The sequence below is a fragment of the Mytilus galloprovincialis genome, chromosome 11 (genome assembly GCF_965363235.1).
Source record: "Mytilus galloprovincialis chromosome 11, xbMytGall1.hap1.1, whole genome shotgun sequence".
Lineage (NCBI taxonomy): Eukaryota > Metazoa > Mollusca > Bivalvia > Mytilida > Mytilidae > Mytilus > Mytilus galloprovincialis.
This window is the reverse complement of record NC_134848.1, coordinates 68,022,175-68,041,250: the sequence shown is the minus strand read 5'-3', so window position 1 is coordinate 68,041,250 and position 19,076 is coordinate 68,022,175. Positions and strand designations below refer to the sequence as shown.

The following is a 19,076-nucleotide window of genomic DNA, read 5'->3' as shown; positions in this document are numbered from 1 at the left end:
TGGGTTGTTTGATTCATCTGAAAATTTCAGGGCTGATAGATCTTGACCTAATGAAAATTTTTACCCCTTGTCAGATTTGCTCTAAATGCTTTCGTTTTTGAGATATAAGCCAAAAACTGCATTTTACCCCCATGTTCTATTTTTAGCCATGGCGGCCATGTTTTTTCACAAAATGGAAAATAAAACACAATCTTTGTTCTAGATACCCTAAGGATCATTCAGCTAAAGTTTGGTTGTAATTGGTTCAGTAGTTTCAGAGGTGAAGATCTTTGAAATAGTTTACGACGACGACGGACGACGACGACGGACGGACGGACGATGACGGACGCCAAGTGATGGCAAAAGCTCACATTTCCTTTTAGGAAAGGTGAGCTAAAAATAGATTATCATCAAGTAGAGTAAAAAAATATTTGCAAATCTGGATCTCCAAACAGGATCAAGAACAAAAAAAACCCACAAAAACTGTTACATCTACCTTAAAAAAAAGTAAAAAAGATAAGTTTTACAACTCAGATAAAAACTTTGAAAGACTATCTATACATATAATTATGAAGTATGCCATTCCTGTTCAAAGGAAAGTAACTCAATTTTATAATAAGTATACCTTCTGGTAACTGAAAGGTGTACAACTCAACAACAAGAACTAGAGGCTCTAAAGAGCCTGTGTCGCTCACCTTGGTCTATGTGAATATTAAAGGAATCAGATGGATTCATGACAAAATTGTGTTTTGGTGATGGTGATGTGTTTGTACATCTTACTTTACTGAACATTCTTGCTGCTTAAAATTATCTCTATCTATAATGAACTTGGCCCATTAGTTTCAGTGGAAAATGTTAGTAAAAATTTACAAATTTTATGAACATTGTTAATAATTGACTATAAAGAAAAATAACTCCTAAGAGGGTCAATTGACCATTTCGGTCATGTTGACTTATTTGTAAATCTTACTTTGCTGAACATTATTGCTGTTTACTATTTATCTCTATCTATAATAATATTCAAGATAATAACCAAAAACAGCAAAATTTCCTTAAAATTACTAATTCAGGGGCAGCAACCCAACAACGGGTTATCCGATTCATCTGAAAATTTCAGGGCAGATAGATCTTCACCTGTTTAACAATTCCACCCTTTGTCAGATTTGCTCTAAATGCTTTGGTTTTTGAGTTATAAGCCAAAAACTGCATTTTACCCCTATGTTCTATTTTTAGCCATGGCGGCCATCTTGGATGGTTGGCCGGGTCACCGGACATATTTTTTAAACTAGATACCCCAATGATGATTGTGGCCAAGTTTGGTTTAATTTGGCCCAGTAGTTTCAGAGGAGAAGATTTTTGTAAAAGTTAACGACGACGACGGACGACGGACGCCAAGTGATGAGAAAAGCTCACTTGGCCTTTTAGGCCAGGTGAGCTAAAAAATAAAATTGATAAAATTGTAGCTGACCTTCATTTAGTCACAGGAAACAACATATCTAAATTCGAAAAGATTTCGTCATAGCATTTGCATTTTAGTGAATGGACACTGTTTGATACTGTTATTTGATTAGTTACCTAAAACTGGGGATGTGAACTAAAAAGAAGATGAATATGTGAATGATATTTAGAATCAAGACTCCCTAGTATAATATGATATTATTTTGGGCTTTGCCAGGCAGGGGATATCCAAAATAACATATCAGACTGTAAATTGAGCATCAAAATAAAAATTCTAATTACAATGTTTAGTATTCTACAAATTCAAATTTATGCAGGAAAAAGACAATACTGTTATAGATTGTCAAAAAAGACCCATTTACACAAATAGTAATTATTTTGAGGTTGAGTAAAAGTGTAGCTATGAATTCATTTTGTTTCTTTTGACCAAATTTATACAGGCTCTTTGTTTTTTTTTGTTTACAGCAGTATGGTGCCTATACATGCTTTCATCTTTTTTGTGTGTCTCTGACGAGTAGATGTCTCTCATTGGTAGTTGTTTCATTAGTTATTTTACAACATCATCTCAGTAATGTAAATTCAGATATTAATAAAATTGAGAATGGAAATGGGGAATGTGTCAAAGAGACAACAACCCGACCAAATAAAAAACAACAGCAGAGGGTCACCAACAGGTCTTCAATGTAGCGAGAAATTCCCGCACCCGGAAGCGCCCTTCAGCTGGCCCCTAAACAAATATATACTAGTCCAGTGATAATGAAGGCCATACTAATTTCCAAATTGTACACAAGAAACTAAAATTAAAATAATATCAGATATTAAAGCTATTTTTGTAGACAATAAACAATATTGTGATACTAATAATAGTGATTTTTATGAAAATTTGAATACAGATGTAATGTATCAGATATCAAAATACAAGTCCTTATTAGTGTTGTACTCAACCAGTTACATTAGTCCCTTTTTAAAACCTCGTCATTTTTTAAAATTTGAAAAAACAATTAGCGAGCTCATTGGTGAACAAATATTTTTTCTGACTTTTACAGCTACTGGTATTTGGTAAATCCTAGTCTCAACTTGAAATGATACATAGTATACATTTTTATTTAAACAAAATATATCTTGGATCTTTTCATTGTCTACTGTTGACTTTCGACTTTACACATCTGACTGAAATAAGGTTCAATAATATCACATGATTTCAATGGATAAAAATTCTTCTTAAGTTTGACTGTTTTACCAATTGCTTTCTGTAGTTCAACAGACAAATCAAGACCACATGACTTTTTCAGTCTAAGAACTGTCTTGTCTGACAAGCTAGGCTTTATTGTCAAATGATTCATCATCATCCAAAACATAATTACAGATGACAAATTTAATGTCGGTTCTGGAAACTCAAAATCAGCTGAACATTTGAACTCTGGTTCATTCCACAAAGAAATCTGATTTGCATTCCTTAACAAGATATCGTTTTCATAATCATATAAATAGATATCAAAAAAGTTTCCATTTATGGCAATTAGCGGCACAAGAGAGACATTATTTTGTAAATTCTCTATTTTCCTATGTCTATGTTGGAAGGCTTTTTGATAATATGAAAATGTTATAGCATGGGCCACAAACTGTGATACATTACTGGGATATCTCAATATCTCTGACTGTTTCTGAACTTTGAGTATCTGCTGTTCTTCAAAATCTAACTCTTTCAACAATTCCTTGTCCTCTTTTTCGTCTTCATTTGAATGTGGTAATGCGATACTGTTTATTTCATCGTCACTTTTGTAAACAACAATATCAGGTGCCCCATACCAAAGCCATTCACTTCCTGTAGAGAAAAAGTAAAATCACAAAAAATACTGAACTACGAGGAAAATTCAAAACGGAAAGTCCCTAATCAAATGGCAAAATCAAAAGCTTAAACACATCAAACTAATGGATAACAACTGTAATATTCCTGACTTGGTACTGGCATTTTCTCCCTTTTATACTTTTGTAATTCTAACTTTTCAAAGACAGAGCTTGAATGACCCTTACTCATTAGGTATCATGATTACATAAATGGGAAATGTATCCATGGGACACAGATGATGCCCCTGCATATCATATAAAGTTATATATAGGGACATAAGTGAAGAAAGTTAAAAGTTATGCTACCCAAATGTGTACTTGATCTGTATTATGTAGTAACAAGCATTATGTATAAGTTTCATACCATTTGGTTGAAGAAAACTTAAGTTAGAGAACAAAAATGAAAGAATCAGCAATTTTTCCATTTGTAAAGGGGATTACATTTTTTTTGTACTTTAGTACGGTTATAATGATGCCACCAAAATTGAAACTTGATCTGTGTTTTGTGGCAATAAGCATTGTGTATTAGTTTCATAACATTTGGTTGAGGCAACTTAAAAGTTAAAAAGTCAGGAACGAAAAATTATGCAATTTTTATGTTTATAAAGGGGCATAACTCAGCAACGGTAAAATTTAAGCCACCCAATTTCAAGCTTGATCTGTATTATGTGGTAATCAATATTGTGTATACATTTCATAAGAGTTGGTCCATGCAAACTAAAGTTAAGAGAACAGAAACCAACTTTGGGATGTATGGATGTACAGACATATGTACAAGGGTTAAACTTAATACACCCTCTGCTACGATTGGAGCATAAAAAGAGGCAAAGGATACCAAAGAGTCATTCACACTAGTCTTTGAAAAGTTAGAATTTATACCAAGGTATAAAGGGAGATAGCTCATGTTTATTTGACTTTTTATTTAACTCAGGTATGAATGATTGTAAAATGCACAGGAAAGGTCCATTGTCTGTTTATAATGCGTAGATATCCAATGCCTCATATAGATTTTTTTATCTAGAACTCTTGTTTTTTTCTCTCACAAAAATGCTTGTTTCTCAAAATTACTCAGAACTTGATATTTTATATGCTTTCCTTTTAACATGTTGTGAAAATTTTGTTATTACTGTAAACCAACTAATTTCCAAGAGCGATTTATTTTCGCGACTTTCGCGAGTAGAAAAATATCGTGAAGTTAAATCATTGCGAATATGTAAAACTTGGATCTTTCCATATTTAACAACATCAAGTTAATTAGAAAACCGTGAAGTTAAATTGTCGCTCAAGGGCAAACGCGAAATAAAGTATCCGCGAAAATAAGTTGGTTCACAGTATTTGTTTTGTCCACAAACATCCGTAACAAGTGAAACAAATAAAACAAAAACCCACACTTACCAATTCCAAAACAAATAAAACAAAAACCCACACTTACCAATTCCAAAACAAATAAAACAAAAACCCACACTTACCAATTCCAAAACAAATAAAACAAAAACCCACACTTACCAATTCCAAAACAGATAAAACAAAAACCCACACTTACCAATTCCAAAACAAAACAAATAAAACAAAAACCTACACTTACCAATTCCAAAAACCCACACTTACCAAATCCAAAATAAATAAAACAAAAACCCACACTTACCAATTCCAAAACAAATAAAACAAAAACCCACACTTACCAATTCCAAAACAAATTAAAGAACCTTAGTGAGCACGCTCGCATACCCCACGCCCCCACATTGTCATTGGAGAAATAAAATAAGTATAGAAAAAACAAGAGGCTGTCACAACGACAGCAAACCGGATTTATTAATATTTATTTGTGTCCTGGCAATATCACAAGAACCATTACTGATGAATGGTGAAAGTGAAAATCGTCAATATCAAATTTGACCTCCATTTTGTCATCAGTATCAACATATTAAAATTTGAAAAGCTTAGATTGAATGATTCATGAGTAAATGCAACAACGTGAATGGAAACGCCATTTTACAATCTTTCAAGAACCATAACTCCTGAACGGTAAAAGTAAAAATCGTCATTATTGAACTTGACCTCTATTTTGCCATCAGTAACAACATATAAAAATTTCAAAAGCTTTGGTTGAATGGTTCATGAGAAAATGCACGGACACGACTGGAAACACCATTTTTCAATCTTTCAAGAACCATAACTCCTGAACGGTAAAAGTCAAAATCGTCTTTATTGAACTTGACCTCTATTTTGTCATCAGTAACAACATATTAAAATTTGGGAAGCTTTGGTAGAACAGTTCATGCGTAAATGCACAGACACGACTGGAAACTCCATTTTTCAATCTTTCAAGAACCATAACTCCTGAACGGTAAAAGTCAAAATCGTCTTTATTGAACTTGACCTCTATTTTGTCATCAGTAACAACATATTAAAATTTGGGAAGCTTTGGTAGAACAGTTCATGCGTTAATGCACGGACACGACTGGAAACTCCATTTTTCAATCTTTCAAGAACCATAACTCCTGAACGGTAAAAGTCAAAATCGCCATTATTGACCTTGCCCTCCATTTTGTCATCAGTAACAACATATTAAAGTTTGGGAAGCTTTGGTAGAACAGTTCATGCGTTAATGCACGGACACGACTGGAAACTTCATTTTTCAATCTTTCAAGAACCATAACTCCTGAACGGTAAAAGTCAAAATCGCCATTATTGAACTTCACCTTCATTTAGTTGTCAGTAACAACATATTAAAATTTTAAAAGCTTTGGTTTAACGGTTCATGAGTTAATGCACGGACAACATTTAATTGCCGCCCGGCCGCCCGCCGTACATCCCCAAATCAATAACCTACATTTTTGTCACAAAAATCCGGTTAAAAATTGTATAAGAAAAAATATTGAATAATAATTTCCTGTCAATATACATAGTATGTTCTTATTATCTACAAAATTTCATGAAATTCTGTTGTGTGTTTTCAGAGGAGTTGCGATGACAAACTGTTGCAGAAGTACATTGAAGCAAATAAGTTCAAAGGGGCGTAACTCCTAGAAAAAAAATTGAATCGCAATTTCCCGTCGATATGCACAACTACATAGTATGTCCTTATTATCTGAAAAGGTTTCGTGAAATTCTGTTGTGTGGTTTGAGAGAAGTTGCGATGACAAACTGTTCCAGTAGTACAATAAAGTAAATAAGTTCAAAGGGGCGTAACTCCTAGAAAAAAAATTGAATCGCAATTTCCCGTCGATATGCACAACTACATAGTATGTCCTTATTATCTGAAAAGGTTTCGTGAAATTCTGTTGTGTGGTTTGAGAGGAGTTGCGATGACAAACTGTTGCAGTAGTACAATAAAGTAAATAAGTTCAAAGGGGCGTAACTCCTAGAAAAAAAATTGAATCGCAATTTCCCGTCGATATGCACAACTACATAGTATGTCCTTATTATCTACAAAATTTCATGAAATTCTGTTGTGTGTTTTCAGAGAAGTTGAGATGACAAACTGTTGCAGAAGTACATTGAAGCAAATAAGTTCAAAGGGGCGTAACTCCTAGAAAAAAATTGAATCGCAATTTCTCGTCGATATGCACAACTACATAGTATGTCCTTATTATCTGAAAAGGTTTCGTGAAATTCTGTAGTGTGGTTTGAGAGGAGTTGCGATGACAAGAAACAGGACTGACGGACTGACGGACGGACGGACGGACTGACGGGTCAAAAACATTATAGCCTCCGCAACTTCGTTGCGTGGGGTATAATAAAACAAAAACCCACACTTACCAATTCCAGAACAAATAAAACAAAAACCCACAATTACCAATTCCAAAACAGATAAAACAAAAACCCACACTTACCAATTCCAAAACAAATAAAACAAAAACCTACACTTACCAATTCCAAAAACCCACACTTACCAAATCCAAAATAAATAAAACAAAAACCAACACTTACCAATTCCAAAACAAATAAAACAAAAACCCACACTTACCAATTCCAGAACAAATAAAACAAAAACCCACACTTACCAATTCCAAAACAAATAAAACAAAAACCCACACTTACCAATTCCAAAACAAATAAAACAAAAACCCACACTTACCAATTCCAAAACAAATAAAACAAAAACCCACACTTACCAATTCCAAAACAGATAAAACAAAAACCCACACTTACCAATTCCAAAACAAATAAAACAAAAACCTACACTTACCAATTCCAAAAACCCACACTTACCAAATCCAAAATAAATAAAACAAAAACCAACACTTACCAATTCCAAAACAAATAAAACAAAAACCCACACTTACCAATTCCAAAACAAATAAAACAAAAACCCACACTTACCAATTCCAAAACAAATAAAACAAAAACCCACACTTACCAATTTCAAAAAAAAAAAACAAAAAAAACCCACACTTACCAATTCCAAAACAAATAAAACAAAAACCCACACTTACCAATTCCAAAACAAATAAAACAAAAACCCACACTTACCAATTCCAAAACAAATAAAACAAAAACCCACACTTACCAATTCCAAAAAAAAAACAAAAAAAACCCACACTTACCAATTCCAAAACAAATAAAACAAAAACCCACACTTACCAATTCCAAAACAAATAAAACAAAAACCCACACTTACCAATTCCAAAACAGATAAAACAAAACCCCACACTTACCAATTCCAAAACAGATAAAACAAAAACCCACACTTACCAATTCCAAAACAAATAAAACAAAAACCTACACTTACCAATTCCAAAAACCCACACTTACCAAATCCAAAATAAATAAAACAAAAATCCACACTTACCAATTCTAAAACAAATAAAACAAAAACCCACACTTACCAATTCCAGAACAAATAAAACAAAAACCCACACTTACCAATTCCAAAACAAATAAAACAAAAACCACACTTACCAATTCCAAAACAAATAAAACAAAAACCCACACTTACCAATTCCAAAACAAATAAAACAAAAACCCACACTTACCAATTCCAAAACAAATAAAACAAAAACCCACACTTACCAATTCCAAAAAAAATAAAACAAAAACCCACACTTACCAATTCCAAAACAAATAAAACAAAAACCCACACTTACCAATTCCAAAAAAAAAAACAAAAAAAACCCACACTTACCAATTCCAAAATTACTAAACTGTATTGTATCATTACATCTACTACAGGGACATTTGGATAGTTTTGTACAGTAATCTGTTGCTATGACTAAAGATGACATAGTCAGTTTTGAAAACAGATGATTGGCTAACAGTTCTGTGACAAACAACTCTGGTTCTTGAATATGCCAAGGTATGTCCCTTATCTCCTGCAAACACTTTTCATGAAAATCTGAAAAGAATAGTTGAAGGTACAATATTTTGCATAATCATTCACAATTGGTAAATCCAGCAATATTATATACATGTCTTTTTTTAGAATAATCTGGATCATATATTTAACATGGTTAAATAACTTTTATTTACACATGATCTAAACAGTTATGATTTGAAGGTCCTATAATTGACGTGGCTGTTCTATCTCTACATTAAGTTAATAGTGATGGACATTGAAAAGGCTCACACATACAAATAAATATATCAGGGTGAACATCTTATTCTATATATATATATATACACAGCCATGACGTATCACCATCATTGCTGGTGATTCGATGGATAAATCTGTTGTAGAGTTGTCACTAACTAAGACGTACTTATAAATATAATTATTTTCTGTGACTGTATCTTGCATTAATTTGTAGGATCCTTTACTATAGATAATTGAGCAGTTCTGTAACAATAACATCTCCATGCCTTATATATCATGTACTGTATTCATGGTAGTACCCGCTAGATGAAAACTGATGAGGAAAGGTAACACACGGCCACCAAAAGCTTTATTATATGTGAAGCCCAGGTGGTCGTGTGGTCTAGTGGGACGGCTACAGTGCAGGCAATTTGGTGTCACGATATCTCAGTTGCAAAAGCAAATTAACAGATCTAACATTGTTGGTTTGATGTTTAGACGAGTTGTATATATATATATATATGTCAGATGATAGTCTTTGCTTGTCCCTTGGAATAGGACAGCTATGAATGTGTTACTACTGTAATGTCAAAGTTGTCAAAAATAATCAGCACATCTAACTAATATAGTTTTTTGAAGAAGTATAAGGGGAGATAATTCAGACCTAGTGAATGAAATTTAATTCTGAAACATTAAATACATTTACATGATATACAAGAACATAATTTAACATGTTTAAGAAAACCAATTTTCTTTTCAAGTAGTTTTAAAAACTTTTAATCTGCTGCATTATTTGCCAAAAACATAAAAAATAGTAAATAGGAATATATGGACTTGACCACGAAACTTAACCTTGTTCACTGATCCATGAAATTAGGTTGAGGACAAATGAAATCTGTCTAACAGGCATGAGGACTTGCAAGGTACAAATATGCCAAATATAGTTGTCCTAATACTCGTAATAAGAAAGAAATTTACATTACAACCAGGTGCTCCGCAGGGCGCAGCTTTATACGACCGCAGAGGTCGAACCCTGAACAGTTGGGGCAAGTATGGACAAAACATTCAAGCATGATACAGCTCTGAATTTGGATTGTGATCAAATTTTTGACATTACATGGGTTTTTTTACACAAAACAAATGTCAAGATTTTACAAATCAATTAAAGATTTCTTCTTATTTAAATCTAAAATTAAATAGTTGACACAGCATAGGTTTCTGACACAGAATGAATGTGGTCTAATGAACTTAAAAGTTTTTTTTTGCCTTTGAGCAATTCACTATGCTGTTGAATATTAATCCTCTCAAAAAAATGTTTGAAGAAATTTTCTTTTTATTTATGAAATCTGAAATGAGAAAAATTTAACCCCCCCCCCTTTTTTTCACATCCCCGTTTCCCTTTTTCCAAAACTGATATCAATTCAAATTTCTAATGGAGTTTGCAACAATAACTACTCTTTTAAATACATCATAAAATATTAAAATGTAAAATAAAGTGCTTGTTATCACTGAATGGTAAAGATTGGTTGGTAGTAAAAGTGAATATACATTGTTTATTGTATAAAACAATAAAAAAAACTTCATCAGCAACATTTTATATTGGCAAATTTCCAATGAAGTTATTTACATAAAGTTATTGGCAAATAAAAATAGAAAATGACATCATAGTCATGTCTGGCAAATTTCCAACATACATTATCTAAAACATTTTAGATAAGATAAGGAAAAAAAGCTTCATCAGCAACATTTTATATTGGCAAATTTCCAATGAAGTTATTTACATAAAGTTATTGGCAAATAAAAATAGAAAATGACATCATAGTCATGTCTGGCAAATTTCCAACATATATTATCAACTACTATTCTATACAAAGAAAGATAACTCCAATTGAAAATTAATTGCTATTGCACAATATTGTGCAATTAGATATTTCTTGCTATTGTGCAATACTGTGCAATTGAAAATTTCTTGCTATTGCACAATACTTGATATGGAATCCTGATTTGGACCAACTTGAAAACTGGGCCCATAATCAAAAATCAAAGTACATATTTAGATAAAGCATATCAAATAAGCCCAAGAATTTAATTTTTGTTAAAATCAAACTTAGTTTAATTTGGACCCTTTGGACCTTAATGTAGACCAATTTGAAAACTGGACCAAAAATTAAGAATCTACATACACAGTTAGATTTGGCATATCAAAGAACCCATTTATTCAATTTTTGAAGAAATCAAACAAAGTTTAATTTTGGACCCCCATTTGGACCAACTTGAAAACTAGGCCAATAATTAAAAATCTAAGTACATTTTTAAATTCAGCATATCAAAGAACCCCAAGGATTCAATTTTTGTTAAAATCAAACTAAGTTTAATTTTGGACCCTTTGGACCTTAATGTAGACCAATTTGAAAATGGGACCAAAAATTAAGAATCTACATACATAGTTAGATTCGGCATATCAAAGAACCCCAATTATTGAATTTTTGATGAAATCACACAAAGTTCAATTTTGGACCCTTTGGGCCCCTTATTCCTAAACTGTTAGGACCAAAACTCCCAAAATCAAACCCAACCTTCCTTTTATGGTCATAAACCTTGTGTTTAAATTTCATAGATTTCTATTTACTTATACTAAAGTTATGGTGCAAAAACCAAAAATAATGCTTAATAGGGCCCCTTTTTGGCCCCTAATTCATAAACTGTTGTGACCTCAACTCCAAAAATCAATCCCAACCTTCCTTTTGTGGTCATAAACCTTGTGCTAAAATTTCATTGATTTCTATTTACTTATACTAAAGTTATTGTGCGAAAACCAAGAATAATGCTTATTTGGGCCCTTTTTTGGCCCTTAATTCCTAAACTGTTGGAACCAAAACCCCCAAAATCAATCCCAACCTTCCTTTTGTGGTCATAAACCTTGTGTCAAAATTTCATAGATTTCTATTCACTTAAACTAAAGTTATAGTGCGAAAACCAAGAAAATGCTTATTTGGGCCCTTTTTGGCCCCTAATTCCTAAAATGTTGGGACCAAAACTCCCAAAATCAATACCAACCTTCCTTTTGTGGTCATAAACCTTGTGTTAAAATTTCATAGATTTCCATTCACTTTTACTAAAGTTAGAGTGCGAAAACTAAAAGTATTCGGACGACGGACGACGACGACGACGACGACGACGACGACGACGACGACGACGACGACGACGACGACGACGCAGACGCCAACGTGATAGCAATATACGACGAAAAATTTTTCAAATTTTGCGGTCGTATAAAAAATCTATAAAAAAATTCAAGTAATCACATGCACTGAACCATGAAAATGAGGTGCAGGACAATAAACATATATATATATATGACAGATGGAAACTTGACATATCATCAGGCATTTATATACAAAGTAGGAGGCTACCAGGTCTTCCACCTTTTAAAATATAAAGCTTTTAAGAAGTTAGCTAAAGCCGCCGCCGCTTTATCACTATCCCTTATGTAGAGCATGTAGAGCTATCTGCAAAAAAAAAAAAAAAAGACATGAAAGACAGGGTGACAATTTATGTAAAAATAATCATGATAATCTAATTAAAAAAATGTAGGACCCAATAAAGTGAGAAAAAAGCAGGACTGAGATTTGCACTAAAAATTCCATTAGGAATAAAGAACATGATGATAAGCAAAAACAAAAATACCAGAAAAAAATATTATTAGATTATATACAGTATATATATACTTTTACCTATTTTCCTTAAAAAACCTGCCTTTAAATCACTGATTGAATCCTCCAAATTGTCCTCATTTGAAGATTCTGTATCAGAACTACTAATATTCCCATCAATACTTTGTTGCAGCCGTTCAAATCCATCTTTAAAGATTGAATGGAATCCCTCTGCTGCTGGGACTGATATATATGTGTGTATGCCTTTGTGTTTGACTTGTCCATCAACTGGTTCTATTTCAATGGAAGACTGAGTAAATGAGCGTCCCAAACGATAGCCAACCAAACGATAGGGTACAAACGTGACATCTTCAAAACCATAAATAGCCTGTCTTATCAGTTCAGATACATTTTGAGGTCTACCAACTTTCTTATATGGACCTTCTCTAGTAAATTTGCTGTAAAATACTGAATGTGGACACTGAAAAAGCAAAAAAAAATTTTACAAATTTTCAATAATTCATAAACAACTTTTTCACTGAGGGAAGATAATTAAATCGACATTTAAAAGTTTGCTATCCAAATAAACACAAAGAACGAAAAAAAATCATTTATTGATTGTAGTCTGCAATGTCATGAATGTAGAGATACAAAGTAATGGCGGATCCAGACAGGCCACCCCCCTGAACGCCCACTTTTTTTAGACAATCAATGAATTTGAATGGGGACATAAGGTTGGAACCCCCCCCCCCTTTATCCTCTGTTTGGTACCCCCTTTTTAAAATTGCTGAAGAGTATTAGAAGACAAATCTCTCGTTGGGGCAAACTCATGCTTAACATGCTAAAGAGGTCAGCCTTTCCCAACAAAAACATGACACACCATTAACCCTAAGGGTCAGGTTACACAAAAATGCAACTAAACATTACAAATTTTAAGTTGCATAAATTTAATCCCTTAGTACTTTATATTTTTTTCCTTTTTTTAAGCCTTTGATGTTAAAGTGAGAAATCAAAATAACAAAGTTTTGGGATTAATCTAGATTTTTTAGCAGATTCACTTATTTTAAAATTTGTTTTTGATTAATTTTGATAAGTTGAACATTCTGAAGAATAATTCTTTTAGAACTTGACAACATGTACTTTAAAAAGTAAGAAATAAACAAACAGGATTTTTAGAAAGTGTGATAATATTGATACAGGTTTATAAATAAGTCTTTTAAGACTGGAGTGACATTTAAGTTTGAACTGAAATAAAACAAACAGTAAAAATCGAAAGAAAACAAGCAGATTTTTTTTTTTAAAGTGATATAATATAATACATGTAACATGTGTAATACATTATATCGTTAATGTCCCCACAGTCAATTTTGAAGAAACTGTATTTTACAAAGTCAATGTAGGATTTTCGTTGAGATATAATTGTGCCTGGGAGACACAAATGGTGCCTCGGTGATGCAAAGTGTCATTCTCAAATACACAAAGTTGAGCATGGGAGCACATAGGTCTATCGTTCAATGTAGGAGGAGTTAACCAGTAACACTATGCACCTCTTATGCAAGAATGTACTCCAAAAATGACCATGTTATAGCTTGTTGTTCGGTGTGAGCCAAGGCTCCGTGTTGAAGGCCGTACATTGACATAATAATGGTTTACTTTTTTAAAATTGTCATTTGGATGGAGAGTTGACTCATTGGCACTCACACCACATCTTCCTATATCTATGTTAAACTATCTCCAAAAAGAACAAATATCTATAAAAATCAAAACCCTGATTTTAACATGCATACCTTCAAAGATTGTACAAACAACCAGCAGTTCCTATCCCAAGTCAGGAGCCAGTTGTTGTCTTTTTAGCTAAGTGTATGTTTAATATTACATGTTTGTATTTCGTTCAGTTTTATGCTAGTCCAAATAATTATGACATCTTGAAAGGCTATTACTCTTCTTTTTTTTTTGGACACCTTACATCGACGCTGTTTAATTTAAAAATTTAAAATAACCTCCCAAGACGTCATAATCATTTGGACTATTTTTTCGCTAGTTTTCTCCTTCATGTTCTTTGGATTGTTTTACATTTGACATTTTTCAGTCTTTTAAAACTGACTGTGCAGTTTGGACTTTGCTCATTGTTGAAGGATGTATGGACACAATATGGTTTGTATTTTGAGGAGTGGGGCGATTGGTGAAAAAAATGGTCCGATTTGTCAGTGGGGCGAGTTGTCTCATATGGCATTATTGCTGTACACTATAAAAATAGGTTTATATTTTTTGTTCACCCGCTTAGCATAACAATTGGTAATAATGAAGCTATATTGAATGATTGAAATCAAGTGCATGTTCAGTTTTGACTTAAATTGAAGTTCTTATAGTAAATTGCCTTTTTAACAACAGTCTTTAGGAGATGGTGTCCTTTCCCTGCCATCTTGCATGTTGTAGGGACATTAAGCGTTAAGACATATCGTGTCATTATTTCGCCCTAAAACACGATCGGCCTTGATCCTGTTCTTGTTTTTTTTCTGTTTCGAAAGGATTTCTTTAGAAGTTTCAATTTTTTTTAAAATATCAATAGGGTATCGAATGGTTTTATTTTTTTTTTAACTCGCAAACTGTAAACCGCTATTAAAATTGTCTTATTACAGACACCTTTATCTTTGGACCGAGAAAGTCTAGGGCCGAACTTTGATTCTAAAGTATTTAGAATTTTTGTAATAGAAATAGGTAGAGCTACTGTCCAAACCGGATACACTTGGATTGAGACTTTTTTCTATACATTATCAACTGAATTATGGTGTCACTGTTGAAGGAATCCCGACGATTATTCTTGAATATCAGTTTGAATTTAAGCAAAATAAATACAATTCGCAAGCTAAGTTTTTCAGCAAGAAGTCCCTTCATTGATGAAGCTTTAGAACAATGTAAAAACAATAACATTGACTTGGTACCATATCGCATCAGAGGATATGTTCTTGGATACAGATTTTCAAATGCTATTGTAGACATGGTACAGTATTTGGAAGACAGTGACGGTTGTGTTAGGGACCCTTCTTTGGTTACTGAAGAGGAGAAGGAAAATGTATCTGTATTTAGGCAGCAACCATTTGATTTTCTGGGGGGGGCTATGGTTTTTTTTTTCACCTGCGGCGAAAAACAATCTATTTTTTTCGCGACTAGTCGAAAACAATTTTTTTCTTTCAATTTTAGCATTACATATAGTGGCAGCTGAGGGTGAAACAAACAATTTTTTTTTCTCAGAATCAAAAACAAATTATTTTTTTCTCCAAAAACTGGAAACAAACTTTTTTTTCCAAAAAAAACCATAGCCCCCCCCCAGAAAATCAAATGGTTGCTGCCTTACCAGTTCTTTAAAATTTAGTTCTTTATATAAAAAAGGATTTGACAGTATTCAACGAAAAAACAAAAGATACAGAGATCCTCAAGTTATTAGTGATGAACTAATGCAGTTTGCAGTTCAGTCTTTTATCTGTGGATTTTTAATTGACAAAGGTGAAATTTTGAATTGTATTTTTTTCTCCCTGTGGAGTGTACTAAAATGAAGATGCTACATGTACATGTATAAAACAAGTCTGTCCCTGGGTCTGCTTCTCTCCAAATCTGATTCCAATTGTTCAAAAATCAATCTTCCTATTCATGATAGCCTTTCACTTTCACACTGCTTGCCCCCTATGGCCTTTCAAGAGCTCTTTTTGGTTTGGAATCTTGTGTCATCAGTAGACAGTGCAATATTCATTATGCATTTGGACAAAAAAAAAAAAAATCGCAAAACAATAAAGGAAAGCTGTTAAGGTTTTAAAATGTCGCATTATTTAGACTTGAACCATCGTGACCATATAATGGCGGGAATATCACTAACCAGTATTCATTCTAACATAATACCATGAATACAAGTCATAGTTTTAAAACAATAAATATAATTGGATAAAAAGAAATGGATTTCTTTATAAAAAAGCAATTCACTATACTTAAACATAATTAAAAAAGATATTGAACAAAAATGTTGAATACTCAACTTCATTAGAGCTAGATCATTAAAAGCAATTCCGAATCAAAAAGAGCTCTAGAATATTTTATAGTAAATCATTGTGAAGGCCACACGACCTGGCTTATACATGTATTTATCTGATGTGTGCATGATAAAGATAAGTTCCAAAAGTTACAGAAGTTACATTTATTAGGGTCTGGCCTAAAGACATGAAAGAATAGAGAAAAAAAGGCAAACTTTATAAAAAAAAGAAAAAAATGACTAAAAAATTTAACAAGTATACTCAATTCTCCCATTATTATTCCCATACGAAATTATAAGGCGTATTACGCCTGGAAATAAGGCTTAAACCAGGCGTAAGTGGTAGTAACGTGTCTAGATCCAAGCGTGAGTGGACAGGAAACGTAAATTTGTAGTCCTTACGGGCGTAGAAAAAAGCAGTAAACCTGGCGTAAATTGAAATAAGCAAGGCGTAAGTTTTCTTACGGGCGTAATTTGAAATAAGCAAGGCGTAAATTTTCTTACGGGCGTAAAACTGTTGGTATGGCGTAAATAAAAATACCCATAACGCTTTGTTTATAAAGGATCATGGGATTTTTTTTCAAAATTTGGCTCTTTGGTTTTAGTTTGCAAGAGTTGGACACATGGCAGCTTCATATGTTCAGGGATAATTTGCTTGTTTTGTGCTTTTTGGAAGAATCTGAAATTGGAAATACTGAATCAAATAAATTAATGAAAATTGTGAAATAAAAGGAAAATAGTAATACATGGTAAATAATAATAATGTGAGTATAACTACATTTGTAAGTATAATGTTCTATCAGAATTTTTGAAATCCCAAAACCTTTATCATTGGATAATAACATTAAAATCTTTTACTTTAAGTTAAATTGCAGTAGTAATTATCATTTATACTTTAGTTCAAAAGACAATAATTTTCAAAAACAACTTAGTTAAAATGCTACTTTTATTTCAAGAAAAAAATAATTGTCATAATTCTTATTTAAACTTAAACTTATTTGAGCCATTGTCTGCATAAAATGTATTTATTTTTATATTAACTTCTTCAATGGTTTATATTTCAAGTTTTTTGTCAAACAATAAGAAATAAAAGCAACAGTACAGAAGTTTGTATCAAATACACAAAAGTACACAGCTAGGTTAATACACTGAACTAAAATAAGTGTAGTATTATGTAAGGATATTACACCTGGTTTATTTATTGACCAGGCGTACTCATTTGCATATTACGCCTATTTTTTTGTGAACCAGGCGTACTCATTTAAATATTACGCCTAATTTTACACCTGGTTTACGCCTTAGTTACGCCTAATTTACGCCTGCTTTACGCCTGGTTGACGCCTGGACATGCATTTTGTAAACACTGCAATGCCGCCAGGATAAAGTATGATTTTTACGCCTGGTTTCCGTGAAGAGTTGATTTACATCAGGTTTTGAAACCAATCTTTTTTCATGCACAAATCAGATAAATATAAGTGGCCTTCATTAAAAGTGATGAACAAGAGCAAGATTGATCTCAGTACCTAACAAATGTTTACAAATTACAAAGCTTAAAAATCAATTGAATTTAAAATTGCACACTATTTAATTATACATACACATGATACATGTACATATACATTTAGATAAAATTGAGAATTGAAATGGGAATATGTCAAAGAATATAATTCAAATATATATTTTTGTTACAGAATATCATGAACAATGTCTTCGCTCTGTTCTTGAGACCAGTGATGAGAGAAAAATAACTTACAGTTCTTTTGGCAAACCATCTACTGTTCAGACTGATAGCTACCTCTCCAGGACATACATACTGTATTACAGACGATCATTGGTGGCAGTATGAGTTATGTCCCTGTGATGAGCAGTGTGGTGACAAGATTTGGTATGGTAACTCAGGAATAGGTATGAGATCGTGTTAGACAGTCAGCCCCCAGGAACTACTTAAATAAGTGATTTGTTAAAGAATCATTTTTCATTCCCAGAAATAAGGCATATAGATAGGTAATCATATAAAAAACTATTTGAAAATGATTAATCATAGCAAGGATTAACATATAAATATAAACACCTAATGTGCTTCTGTTGTACTCCTGTTTGTACTCCTTTTTAGCTCACCTGGTCTGAAGGGTCAACATGGTCAAGTGAGCTTTTCTCATCACTTTGCGTCTGTTGTCGTCGTCCGTCCTGGTTAACTTTTACAAAAATCTTCTCCTCTGAAACTACTGTACCAAATTAAACCAAACTTGGCCACAATCATCATTGGGGTATCTAGACCCGGCCAACCAACCAAGATGGCTGCCATGGCTAAAAATAGAACATAGGGGTAAAATGTAGATTTTAGCTTATATCTCTGAAACCAAAGCATTTAAAGCAAATCTAACAGGGGTAAAATTGTTTATCAGGTCAAGATCTATCTTCCCTGAAATATTTAGAAGAATCTGAGAACTTTTTGTTGGGTAGCTACAAAAATCTTCTCCTCTGAAGCTATTAAGACAAATTTAATCGAACTTGTCCACAATCATCATTAGGGTATCTAGTTTAAAAAATGTGTCCGATGACCCCTCCCGTGAACCAAGATGGCGGACGTTGCTAAAAATTT

The 19,076-nt window shown here is 32.8% G+C and overlaps 1 protein-coding gene across 1 annotated transcript; it reads right to left on the bottom strand.

The window, feature by feature from the left end:
• Positions 1-2,523: 2,523 nt before the first annotated feature.
• On the bottom strand, positions 2,524-14,929 carry LOC143052672 (uncharacterized). Its single transcript, XM_076225743.1, has 4 exons — positions 14,831-14,929; positions 12,535-12,934; positions 8,414-8,623; positions 2,524-3,262 (listed from the first exon to the last, which is right to left on the bottom strand). The coding sequence occupies exons 1-4, from the start codon at positions 14,918-14,920 to the stop codon at positions 2,577-2,579; spliced, it is 1,386 nt and encodes a 461-aa protein (XP_076081858.1). The 5' UTR covers positions 14,921-14,929; the 3' UTR covers positions 2,524-2,576.
• Positions 14,930-19,076: the final 4,147 nt, after the last annotated feature.

Excerpts from the sequence above, each read along its gene's own strand:
- LOC143052672 (XM_076225743.1), bottom strand. The coding sequence starts at position 14,920 with ATGACACGATATGTCTTAACGCTTAATGTCCCTACAACATGCAAGATG. Across the intron at positions 8,624-12,534 it reads AGGTTTTTTAAGGAAAATAG|ATTTTCATGAAAAGTGTTTG; the intron begins GTAAAAGTATAT and ends TATTCTTTTCAG. Across the intron at positions 3,263-8,413 it reads GTTTAGTAATTTTGGAATTG|GAAGTGAATGGCTTTGGTAT; the intron begins GTAAGTGTGGGT and ends TTTTCTCTACAG.